This window comes from Garra rufa, chromosome 22, assembly GCF_049309525.1.
Source record: "Garra rufa chromosome 22, GarRuf1.0, whole genome shotgun sequence".
In the NCBI taxonomy this organism is placed as follows: domain Eukaryota; kingdom Metazoa; phylum Chordata; class Actinopteri; order Cypriniformes; family Cyprinidae; genus Garra; species Garra rufa.
Window position 1 is genome coordinate 37,551,135 of NC_133382.1, and position 13,650 is coordinate 37,564,784.

General features: G+C 34.0%; 1 protein-coding gene across 1 annotated transcript in view; it reads right to left on the minus strand.

Annotated features, from left to right (window-relative positions):
- Positions 1-827: 827 nt before the first annotated feature.
- The window catches only part of LOC141298379 (uncharacterized), a 17,337-nt gene continuing 4,514 nt past the window's right edge, over positions 828-13,650 (minus strand). The window contains exons 4-7 of the mRNA XM_073828895.1: positions 12,617-12,740; positions 10,652-10,715; positions 7,840-7,960; positions 828-1,815 (exon numbers count right to left, since the gene is read on the minus strand). Of these exons, the coding sequence (XP_073684996.1) occupies positions 1,774-1,815; positions 7,840-7,960; positions 10,652-10,715; positions 12,617-12,740 (351 nt within the window). The 3' untranslated portion in view covers positions 828-1,773. The remainder of the gene's footprint in view (positions 1,816-7,839; positions 7,961-10,651; positions 10,716-12,616; positions 12,741-13,650) is intronic.

Consider the following 13,650-nt stretch of genomic DNA (forward strand, 5'->3'; position numbering starts at 1 on the left):
CTTGCCCTGGAAATCCTGGTTGAGTTTGGCCAACCACAAACACCTTTTGTTCCTCAGTTTTTTGCACTCTTCTCCTGTTATAACTTTTGGCAGTCTATGTAGGCTACTCCAAAAGTTTTTCCCGGTCTGACCGATTAGTACAGCCCAAAACATGAGAATAGGTGCATTTCCATTACAGATTGCACGAAATGTTGGCAATGCTTTATAAATGTTGATAAAAAAAGTATTGCAAAATGACGCCTAACTAAATGACTAAAACATTTTTTACATGTGATAACTCATGGCAACAGATTTTTGTGGGATTTTGGCTATATTTAATCAAATGTGACCTGTAAATGCGAAAAAAGAAAACGTTTCCATTGCTTTTTTGCGAAATATTCCATTTTGGAATTGCCTGAAAATGCACCTCATGTGAGCGTAAAAACATTTTTGCGCTGTATGGGAGTTTTTGCGCAACTGACGCGTTTCCATTAGGCGTATTTTCAACTCGCAATTTCAGTTTGCGCAATTTAAAGGGTAATGGAAATGCAGCTTATTTGCTGATCATTTTCAGCAGCAACAATCAGTTAAATATGCACGTTTCGTTCAGTTCAGTGGCATTAGCTGCATTTCCAAAAATAGCCAAAGTTTTGCGCAAATCTGTAATGGAAACGTGCCTAATGTTTACGCTCAGTACATAACTGAATTTGTATGTTTCTGTACTTGTGTAAAGTCTGGCCTACAATGCATCATCCTATCATATACACAAATAAAGCTGCATTATAAGATTCCACTTCACATCTTAATACACCAAACACAATAAAAGGACATAACGTAAGGTCTTTCGAATCAAGCTTTACTGCAATGTTTCAGTCAACTATTGCACAGTCATGTCCCATCTAAGCAGGCACATGTGGGACAGTCTTGGCTCATTCGGACAGAGGACAAAAGCCTCTTTCACCCCGCGCGAGTGCTCGGCTCCATTAGTGATGCATTCCTATTCAGACGAGGTCAAATTCCTTTTGCTCTCGGCTAATGGCTCGGAGAGACACGGACAGAGGAAGGCTACTGATGTCATAATGAGCCCGCAGAATCTGCGACTGCAAGGCTGAGAGCATGATCAGGCCCTTCATGTTATAAGAATGTCTTCGTTTTTAGGCTTTTAGCGATGAGGACCAGAGCCGTAATGCGCTCTTTTATGTCATGTCTCTTACATAATATAATATGACATCAGTGTCTTTATCAGTGTCATGTGATAGTGTTTTGGAGGATCTGCAGGAGTGAAAAATGCAAGGTTTCCATTAAAACATGAAGCAGTGAAAACTGAACACGGATAATAATCCAAAAAGTTTCTTGAGCAGCAATTCAGCATATTAGAATTTTTCTGAAGGATCAAGTGACACTAAAGACTAAAGTAACGATGCTGAAAATTCAGCTTTGTATCACAGGAATAAATTACATGCTAAAATATATTCAAATAGAAAACTGTTATTTTAAATTGCAATAATATTTCACATTTTTACTATTTTTACTGTATTTTTGAGCAAACAAATGAATATAAGAAACTTAACTTTTAAAAACCTTAATTATTTCAAACTTTTGACCGGCGGGGTATGTGTAGGAAGACAAGAAGATATAATCCAGAGCCACAGAAATGAGGCAGCGGTCCATGTTTAAGGCACATTTGTTCTGAAAGAAATTATTCCATAAAGTTTATAACTAATGTCATGTCATATTTTTCAAGGGCCAGCATGAGAACTGTGGAGTGAGAAGGAACACAAGTCCAAGGCGGTGTCAGTGATTTCCTCCTCTTTGCAAAATCTGCTCCAGAACTTTCTGTAAAAAAAGAAAAACAGAAAAAAGCCTTTGGTCAGTTTTATTCCAAACGTCCATCATTTGTGGTCAGGAGAGTTGGACACACCAGATGTTTTGGTTGAAACACATCATAATTAATACTAGATGTCAGGATGATTCTTTTATCCCAATGGGTGTTTAAAAAAAGGCCACATAGAAAAGCAATCATTGTCGTTTCAAAGAAGAGATTGAAAGTATCTTTTAACATCTACTGTTTCTTATAAGCGTTGAAAGGTTAGGTTTGCAAGAACTTTCGCTAACGCTCGTTCCCCACCAAGACTTTATCTTCTGTGACATATTTACAAAATGTTTTAAAGGAATAGTTTAGGCAAAACTTTAAATTTGCTAAAAATGTACTCACCCTCAGTGAATCACACTACAAAAATGATTTTCTTACTTAGATTTTTTGTCTTGTTTCCAGCCAAAATATCTAAAAATTCTTAAATCAACAAGGATTTCTAGACAAGTAAAAATAATTTTGTTGTTTTCAGAAAAAAAAAAAAAATTCAAAACTAAGTGCGTTTTTGCTTAGAACAGGTGAAATAATCTGCCAATGGGGTAAACAAAAAAATCTTATTTCAAATATAAAACAAGATTATTTTTCTTACCCTATTGGAAGATTATTTAGCCTGCTTCAAGCTAAAACCCACTTAATTTAAAACAAGACAATAATTTTTACTCGTCTAGAAAATCCTTCTTAATTTAAGAATTTTTAGATATTTTGGCTGGAAACAAGACAAAAAATCTAAGCAAGAAAAGCATTTAGATGAGTTTGTTTCTTAATCAGATTTGAAGAAATGTAGCATTGCATCACTTTCTCACCAATGGATCCTCTGGAGTGAATGGGTGCCGTCAGAATAAGAGTCCAAACAGCTGATAAAAACATCACAATAATCCACAAGTAATCCACACCACTCCAGTCTATCAATGAATGTCTTATGAAGCCAAAAGCCGCATGTTTGTAAACAAATCCATCAAGATATTTTAACATCAAACCATTGCTAAAATATGAGTCTACGATCCATAATGATGCTTCCTTCAGAGAAAAGTTAGGAAATATGGACAAATTAAGCACTTTTTACAAGACAAAACCGTTCCAAACAAATATATAAGTGGATTTTGATGTGAGAGATAACAAAGACAGACTTTTTGTATATTTTGGCCAGAAGGGAAAGTTTGAAATTAAACCGTCTCAGTGATGGATTTGTTTCTGATAAACACGCAGATTTTGGCTTTATAAGATGTTAATTGATGGACTGGTGTGGTGTGGATTACAGGCTGTTTGGACCCTCATTCTGACGGCACCCATTCACTGCAGTGGATCCATTGGTGAGCAAGTGATGCAATGCTACAGTTCTCCAAATCTGTTCCCATGAACAAAGAAACTCTTGGCCTGGGCCTGGGGGTGAGTAAATTTTCCAAATGCGCTTGATCAAAGACAGGATCAGATTTTCCAGGATCTGAGATAAATGTTCATCTCAACAGACGAACAGTATGTTGAAGAATCTGCCATATAAAGAGAGGGAGAAACAGAAAAGGAATATTGGAAAAATCTCCAGCCTCATGACAGACACATGCATACTGGCTGGCAATGATTTTATTGTCTAAATTTATTTGTGTGTGTGTGTGTGTGTGTGTGTGTGTGTGTGTGTTATCATGTGCATGTGCAGTGGTTTCATTGGCAGTGGATGGGTGTTCGTTCCTGTGAACAGTGGCTCTATACACACAGAGCACAATGAAGCTCTTTACAGCGATGCCAACCAGAAAGCATTCAACACACACACGTTTGCACACAGAATATTTTCATTCGTCCCTCACATGCACACCTACATACATGCAGCAAAATCATTATAATCATCAATAATTGAACGTTATCAATACCTAATGATGTTAGAAGTTAGAAATCTATAAGTAAAGGATGAAACTACGGCTGTGTTCAGAACACCATACTATCGTATCTAATCTCATGATGAAACTGATGAAAGAGTTCATGATGAAACTGTTGAATGAGTTGCCATATGAAAAAAAAAATACCTGAGCAGTATACATGTACATTTCTGTGCATATTTGAGTATGTTTGAGTAAGTAACGCTTCAGTTTTAGTCTGTGGTGATTTTTTTGACTAACCTACAGTGGTATATTCTGGTCTAAAGCGACATCTGGTGGTTAGAAAGTTTTACATGCACCTTGATGTAAGATATATAATATTTGAATACAGTTGAAGTCAAAAGTTTACATGCACCTTGCAGAATCTGCAAAGTGTTAATTATTTTACCAAAATAAGAGGGATCATACAAAATGCATGTTATTGTTTATTTAGTACTGACCTGAATAAGAGATTTAACATAAAAGACATTTACAATATAGTCCACAAGAGAAAATAATAGTTGAATTAATTAAAAAAGGACCCCGTTCAAAAGTTTACATACGCTTGATTCTTAATACTGTGTTGTTACTTGAATGATCCACGGCTGTGTTTTTTTGTTTAGTGATAGTTGTTCATGAGTCCCTTGTTTGTCCTGAACAGTTCAACTGCCTGCTGTTCTTCTGAAAAAGCCTTCAGGTCCCACAAATTCTTTGGTTTTCCAGCATTATTGTGTATTTGAACCCTTTCCAACAATGACTGTATGATTTTGAGATCCATCTTTTCACACTGAGGACAACTGAAGGACTCATATGCAACTATTACAGAAGGTTCAAACACTCACTGATGCTCCAGAAGGAAAAACAATGCATTAAGAGCTGGGGGTGAAAACTTTTTTTTTTCATTTAGTACTGCCTTTCAGAAGCTACAGAAGATACTAACATGTTTCCCAGGAGTCTAAATAAGTTAAATTTACTCCGATCTTCAAATTTCTAAAGTTTTCACCCCCCGGCTTAATGCATGTTTTTTCCTTCTGGAGCATCAGTGAGCGTTAGAGCCTTCTGTAATAGTTGCATATGAGTCCCTCAGTTGTCCTCAGTGTGAAAAGATGGATCTCAAAATCATACAGTCATTGTTGGAAAGAGTTCAAATACACAAAAATGCTAAAAAAAAATAAATAAAAATAAAATAATTTGTGGGACCTGAAGGCTTTTTCTGAAGAACAGCAGACAGTTTAACTGTTCAGGACAAACAAGGGACTCATGAACAAAAAAACAGCTGTGGATTATTAAGGTAACAACACAGTATTAAAAATCAAGTGTATGTAAACTTTTGAACAGGGTCATTTTTATAAATTCAACAATTATTTTCTGCTGTGGACTGTGTAAACGTCTTATGTGAAATATCTTATTCAGGTCAGTACTAAATAAAAAATACCATGCATTTTGTATGATCCCTCTTATTTTGGTAAAATGGTAATGCAAGGTAAACTTTACTTCCTTAATTTACTAGTGAATGATTACCATAATTATATTCATGATATTTTATCTATAAATATCAAGCAATCAGGATCAAGTATTCATGAGAATCATCTATGAGCTGTAACACACACTCACTCACTCACACACACACACACACACACACACACACACACACACACTGGTTTACATGTTTTATGGGGACATTCCATAGGCGTAATGGTTTTTATACTGTACAAACCGTATTTTCTATCGCCCTACACCTACCCTACACCTAAACCTAGCCCTCACAGGAGATTGAGCACACTTTTACTTATTCAAAAAAACTCATTGTGCATGATTTATAAGCCTGTTTCCTCATGGGGACCTCAGAAATGTCCCCACAAGGTCAAAATCTACTGGTATTCCTATCCTTATGGGGACATTTAGTCCCCATAACGTGATGAATACCAGTACACACACACACACACACACACACACACACACACACACACACACACACACACACACACACACACACACACACACACACACACACACACACACACACCTGACTCTGACACACTGTTTCATCTCTGGTATGTTTCACCTTAAACCAATGCCCACAGGTTTTAATTAACCCCAGGATGTCGTCAGAAAAATTACACTTTAATGCGGTGTCAGAAGGAGTCTGACACGGCTCACCCTCTCAGCATAATTACACACACCAGACATAGGTCAGTCTCCCATTAATGCTCACAACACTGAACTCTGACCCCAATGGATTTGGATTTCAGGTCTGCTCTCGAGCCTTCAGAGACTTGCAGAACAGTGGCAAAGATTTACTCAAAATGTCACGACATTGTGTGCGGAGAACCAACAACATGGACCGGCATTTCCCAAACTGGGATGCACAAGCTGATTAACAGCTAACAAGTCAGAAAAATATAAAATGAAAACTGAAAATATGTTAAAATTAAAATGTCATAAAATAATTCAAAATAAAACACTTAAAATATTATATTAATATATGTATATATTATATTATAATATTTATCATATTAAATTATAAAAATACATATATATATATATATATATATATATATATATATATATACACACACACACACACACACACACTGCCTCTCCACTTTTTAAAGGAGAATTTTCTGCTCATCAAGGCTGCATTTATTTGATTAAAAACACAGAAAAAATTGTGAAATGTTAATGCAATTTAAAAAAGTGTTTTTCTATTGTAATATACTTTAAAATATAATTTATTTCTGTGATGCAAAGCTGAATTTAATCCAGTCTTCAGTGTCACATGATCCTTCAGAAATCGTTCTAATATAATGATTTATTATAAGTGTTGGAAATGGTTATTTTTTTTGGAATCTGTGATACCTGTGATTTCAGAATTCCTTGATAAATAAAATGTTAAAAAGAACAGCATTTATTCAAAATATAAACACCTTGTTCAAAGTTTGGAGTCAGTAAATATTTTTTCTTTTCTCTTTGAAAGAAATTCATACTTCTATTCAGCAATGATGTGTTAAATTGATAAAAAGTAATAGCAAAGACTTCCATTGTTAGAAAATATTTATATTTTGAATAAATGCTGTTCTTTTTATCATTTTATTCATCAAAGAATCCTACAAAAGTATCACAGGTTCCAAAAAATCTTAAGCAGCACAACTGTTTCCAACACTGATAAAAGAATAATTTCTGAAAGATCATGTGACACTGAAGATTCAAGTAATGGCTGATGAAAATTCAGCATCACAGAAATAATTTATATTTTAATAATAAAAAATATATATATTACTTTTACTTTCATAATATTACTTTTTTCTGTATTTTTGACCAAACAAATGGAACTTTGATGATCATCAAATAAAAAATTTAAAAAAGCATTAAAAATCTTACTGATCCCAAACATTGGAGCGGTAAATATAAAAAATATAAAAAAGTCTAATTCAAAATGTTAATTAAAATTATAATAGAATAATTGCAACACACTGGGTAGCCCCGCCCACTGCTAAATCTCATTGGGTTAAAATCTTCCTTCTCATGAATATACTAAACACTAAAAATATTGTGATTGAATAACAGATGATGCTTGACACTGCAAACTGAAACAAATGCTTGTCAAAAGCTGCCTATCAAAAGCGTCATTCTGAGCCGAGTTGATTGTCACCAGTTGGTGTGATGTGTGTGAATGTAAAGACAGGCCTGGAAATGTGTGTTTTCTGACAGAAAATGTGTTGAATATCACTTTCCGCTCTGCGTCAGGGACTAGTCTATATTTAGAGCGAACAAGAGGTGTTACTGTTTAGAAACAAAATACATCGGCCAAAATCAATTCCCACTGCTTAAGAGGCGCAACGGGTTTAGAGAAGGCGTCCTTCTCCGGTCCGATTGAATTAGGGGAATTTTGTTTAGATAACCGAAACACCTTGCGGCGGCGTATTGGAAAAGCTTCACTTTCAGGATTAATGCTGAGAATTAATCTCATTTGTTGAACCAGTTAAAACAGACTCAAATATTCAATCCCGCACAGCGAGAGAGAGCCTGTGCTGTAATGATTACCGATGGACCTCGGAGCTGATTTGAGATCAGTCTTCACTGCTAACCCTTCTATCTGTTCTCAGATCAGTCCTACACATCTGCAAACAATATGTCTACCTTTTTAAAGAGCTCTGCCCGCAGCCTGTTGGTCCGAGATGCCAGTTTTCTTTTCTCTTCTTCTTTTTTCCTCTTGTCTTCCTCTTTCCTCTTCCTTACTTCAGGGAGCTGGTTATAACTCCTGTCAATCAAAGCTCATTATTATACTTGTGCATACAAAAATCACTGCAATGAGGCCAGGGTGTTGCTATTGGTTATTTGGGTGTTTTGGGGTATTTTGAGTGGTTGTTAGGATTTTTTGGGTGGTTGCCAGAATGTTGTTGGGTGTTTTGGGGTGTTGTTAGGGTATTTTGGCCAAAATGATGCCAAAATGTTATGTTGTTAATATGGGATGTTAGGTGGTTGCTACGATGTTTTTAGGGTGTTCTGGGTTGTTGCTAGGACATTTTAAGTGATTACTTGGGTGTTTTGGAGGTTCTGAGTGGTTGTTAGGGTATTTTGGGTAATTGCTAGACTCGTCTGTGGTTTTCTGTTGGTTGCCAGAATGTTGTTGGGGTGTTTTAGTTGGTTACTATGGTGTTTCTGGGGAGTCATTAGGGTTGTTCTGAGTGTTTAAGTGGTTTTCAGAATGTTTTGGGTGTTGCTAGGGTGTTCTTGGTGCTTGCAATGTGTTTCAAGTGGTTTTCAAAAATTTTTTGGGGCTGTTCTGGGTGTTGTTGGGGTGTTTCGATTGTTTTTTTTTATGTTTTAGGGTCTTCTGGGCATTACTATGGTGTTTTTGGGATGTTCTGGGTGCTTGCTAGGGTGTTTTAAGTGGTTTCCAGAATGTTTTATGGTGTTTTGTGTGGTTGCTAAGGTGTTTTGAGTAGTTTTCAGAATAGTTTTGGGGTGTTCTGGGTGGTTGTTTGGGTGTTTCAAGTGATTTTCAGAATGTTTTGGGGTGTTCTGGGTGTTGCTTGGGTGTTGTTGGGGTTTTCTGGGTGGTTGTTAGGGTGTTTTGGGTGGTTTTCAGAATGTTTTGGTGTGCTCTGGGTGTTTGCTAGGGTGTTATTATGGTGTTTTGGGTGGTTTCTAGGGTATTGGTTTGCAGAATATTTTTGGGGTGTTCTGGGTGGTTGCTAGGGTGTTTTGGGTGATTTTCAGAAGGTTTTTGAGGTGTTCTGGGTAGTTGTTTTGAGTGGTTTCCAGTATGTGTTGAGGTGTTCTGGGTGGTTGCTAAGTTGTTTTGAGTGGTTTTCAGAATTTACTGGGGTGTTCTGGGTGTTTCTAGTGTGTTGGGGTGTTCTGGGTGGTTGTAAATGTGTTTGAAATGTTTTTTTTTTAGAATATTTTGGGGTCCTCTACGCATTACTATGGTGTTGTTGGGGTGTTCTGGGTGGTTGCTACGGTGTTTTGAGTGATTTTCAGAATTTTTGGGGGCTGTTCTGGGTGGTTGCTATGGTGTTTTGGGTGATTTTCAGAAAGTTTTTGGGGTGTTCTGGGTAGTTGTTTTTTAGTGGTTTCTAGAATGTGTTGAGGTGTTCTGGGTGGTTGCTAGGTTGTTTTGAGTGGTTTTAGAATGATTTTGGGGTCTTATGAGCATTGCTATGGTGTTTTGGGACATTCAGGGTGGTTGCTAGGGTGTTTTAAGTGGTTTCCAGAATTTTTTAGGGTGTTGTTGGAGTGTTCTGTGTGGTTGCTAGGGTGTTGTTGAGTGTTTTTCAGAATGTTTTGGGTGTGTTCTGGGTGTTGCTATGGTGTGGTTTTCAGAATGTTTTTAGGGTGGTTGCTAAGGTAATTTGAGTGTTTTGGGGTGTGCAGGGTGTTTCTAAAGTGTTGGGGTGTTCTGGGTGGTTGCTAAAGTGTTTTGAGTGTTTTTCAGAATGTTACAGAATCTTCTAGGTGTTTCTAGGGTGGTGTTGGGGTGTTTTCAGAGGCTTTCGTAATATTTTGGGGGTCTTCTAACCATTGATATGATGTTGTTGGGGTGCTCTGGTTGGTTGCTAAGGTGTTTCAGGTGTTTTTCAGAATGTTCTGGAATCTCCTGGGTATTCCTAGGTGTTGCTGGGGTGTTCTGGGTGGTTGCAAGAGTGTTTTGAGTGTTTTTTTAGAATATTTTTCGGGTCTTCTGGATGTTGCTATGATGTCATTGGGGTGTTCTGGGTAGTTGCTTAGGTGTTTTTCGAGTGGTTTTCAAAATGTTTTTGGGGTGTTCTGGGTGTTGCTAGGGTGTTGTTGGGGTATTTAGTGTGGTGTCTAGGGTATTGTGAGTGATTGCTACTGGTATTTTCTTACTAGCAAAGAAAAAATCCACATTAGAATCCACATTTGATAGTCTGGTCTCTCTATAAACTTTTATTAAAAAATTAGCAAGAAGCAAAGTTTTCATCTAAAGAAAAATAATATATCATCTTTCTGTCAATCTTTTCTAAGATCAAAATATATCAGAGTCAGAATTAAGAAACAAACAGCAAATATTTACACCGTTATCTGACATAACTGTCCGTGTTATTCAGTCACACGCCGCATCGGTGGCTTAAATCAAACTTCTGAACACAGGCACTCATTCGTGCAGAATCCATCCAGCCGTGCATCAGGGAGCTTTAATTCGGAAGCACAGTGAGAACAGATCTAATCGGATGAGGTTTCATTCAGCGGCAGCAAAACAAACAAGCTGTGAAAAGCACAATCAGGGCGGCAAAACCCTGTGGCCGCACAGACACACACACACACACACACACACACACACACACACACACACACACACACACACACACACACACACACACACACCTTCAATACAGATAGCACTGATACATCTCTGGGTGTTTGTCTGAAAGGCAAATAAAGAAGGAAAGGTGTTTCTCAAAACAGGAACTGGCATGTTCTTTACCTCCTGGACCGCAGCTGTAGACTCCTTCCCATCATGCTTCTGTCTTTGGATTTCATAAGGCTTTCTGCATAACAAACACACCATAAATTAGGTTTCTGCATAACTCTAATTTGATGACAAAATCATTTTGAAGAAACAGTAGAATCTGCGATTAAATACTGCTCTTGTTATGGTTCCCCAAAAATCTAAAAATATAAATTGGTGCACACTTTACTATTAATCTATAATCAAGTCTCATTTTGAAAAATTACAAGAAGCAAGCCTTCTGTTTACAATGTCATCTGCAGTGAAATACAGGAATAATCAGGCCCACATTGAATTTATTCATGCAAAAAGCGCCACAGATTTCCAACAGCTGTTATTTAAGCTATACACATATCTTTGCATGTTTATGTAATATTGTGTCTAATTTGATTATGCATTCAGCTGTCCATGTTTACAGCCATTCAGATTCTGTCTGTGCACTGCATTAAACAACGAGAGGCCATGTGTTACAGTGATTATATATATACGCAATTATAATCATAGTAATAATAATAATAATAACACGATGATGATGCAACAATATATATTTATTTATTTATCTGTTTAATTTCTGTATATGTGGCATCTATGTTATTATATATTTAATTTTTATATAAATATCAAAATGTAATAATATAAATAATAATAATATAGCAAATAAGTATATAAAACAAAAGAAACTTTTTATTTGAAAAGTGATATAGTGTTAGCTCAATTGTAAGTGTTTTCTATTTACTTGTAATAATAATAATAAAAATGATTAAGATGATAATAGAAAAATATATATACAAATAAAAATAAATAAAATATATATAAACATTTGTATAAATATGGTATAATATATATTTTTAATAAATATTTAATACTTTTAATAGGAATAATAAAAATAATAGCTAACTATAAACTATATATATATATATATATATATATATATATATATATATATATATAATTAAAATTTAAACTAAAATGGTAATTTTACTAAAGTAAAAAAATAAATAAATGCAATACTAAATTAAAAAACTAAATTAAAATTGAAAGTACAATCATCATTTCACTAAAGTAAAAAATAAATGATTGCAATACTATATGGACTTTATTATTATTATTATTATTACATACATAAAAATTTATTAAAATTAAAAATTAAAATAAAATGGCCATAAAAAAAATATATATATATATATATATAATTAAAAATTAATTTTACTAAAGGAAAAAAATAAAAAATCGCTTATACTATATGGAATTTATTACTATTAAATATATAAAATGAAATAAAAATAAAAATTTAAACTAAAATGGTCACTTCACTGAAGTAAAAGAAAATAAATAATTGCAATACTATACGGAATTTATTAATAAATATATATAATTCAAATTGAATTTAAATTAAAATTGAAACTAAAATAGTAATTTCACTAAAGTAAAAAATAAATGATTGCAATACTATATGGAATTTATTCAAATGAAATTAAAATTAAAAATTAAAATAAAATGGCCATTTTAAAATATATATATATTTTAATATTTGTAACAATAATAATAATAATAATAATAATAATAATAATAATAATAATAGCTAACTAATATATATATTTTTTCTGCATTTTTTTTAAATAAATGATAAATAAATGTAGAACGAGTTTTAAAATAAATTCAGAGTCAGTAATGCGTTTCATAATATTGCTAAATCACCTGAAGCAAGTCTAATGTTCATGGTGTAGTTTTAACATAGCTCAGGTGGGGGCGATATTTCCTGCTTTTTAACAGCCACTGATATTTTCTTCAGTGTTGATCAATCCCTGCTCTCATTTCAGATACTGATTAGATAAACACAGTCTGTCTGAATACTGAGGGCATGAAAGTGTTTGTTTGAATGTGTATGAGTGTTATGATTGTCATAATTGTTTTCCAGCTGCCTGCCGCTGTGCAACACACCTCCGCTCTCGGGTGTCTGCGCTGAGCTGTGGGATTTCTGCCTCTCCTGTGATCTCCTCTCCAGGGCTCGAACTCTGGCCTGCGAGCGCTGGATGAAATCAGGCCGTTTGATCGCCAAAGCCTCCTGCACACAGAGCACACTTTCATTAAATGACTGACAGAGCTGTTTGATTTAAAGTTGACTCAGAAATCAAGATGTTCAAAGCTGCATCAGTGAAATCACAAATGAGATATTTGACATTTCAGTTATTTCTCCTAGATGGTAAAGAGTTAAATGGAAAGTGAATGAAGACTTTAAGATGGCAGCTGTGTTTGTAGCTGGTCTAAGATGGTCATTAGCTGGTTGACTAAAAAAAAAATTAATTGAAAGTAAATGGCCCTTTTACTAAAGTATAAAATAAATTACAGCAATGCTATATGGAATTTATTGTTATTAAATATATAGAAAATGAAATTAAAATTAAAATTGAAACTAAAATGGTCACTTTACTAATATAAATAATACATTATTCTAATACTACATGAAATTTATTGCTATTAAATATATAAAATAAAATTAAAATTGAAACTAAAATAGTTGTTTTACTAAAGTAAATAATAAATTATTGCAATACCATATGGAATTTATTATCATTAAATATATCAAATAAAATTTGTATAAAAATTTGAAATAAATGGTTGTTTTACTAAAGCAAAAAATTATTGCAATACTACAGAATTTAGTATTATTAAATATAAAAAAGATATTTAATTTAAAATTGAAAATAAAATGGTCATTTAACTAAAGTAAAAAATAACTGAAATAGTCACTTTACTTAAGTAAATAATACATTATTGCAATGCTACAGAATTTATTATTATCACATTTATAAATTGCCATTTAAATTAAAATTGAAACTAAAATAGTCATTTTACAAAAGTAAAAAATAAATGATTGCAATATTATATAGAATTCATTATTACTATATATATAAAACGAAACTAAAATTAAAACTAAAATGGTAATTTTTCTAAAGTAAATAATAAATTATTGC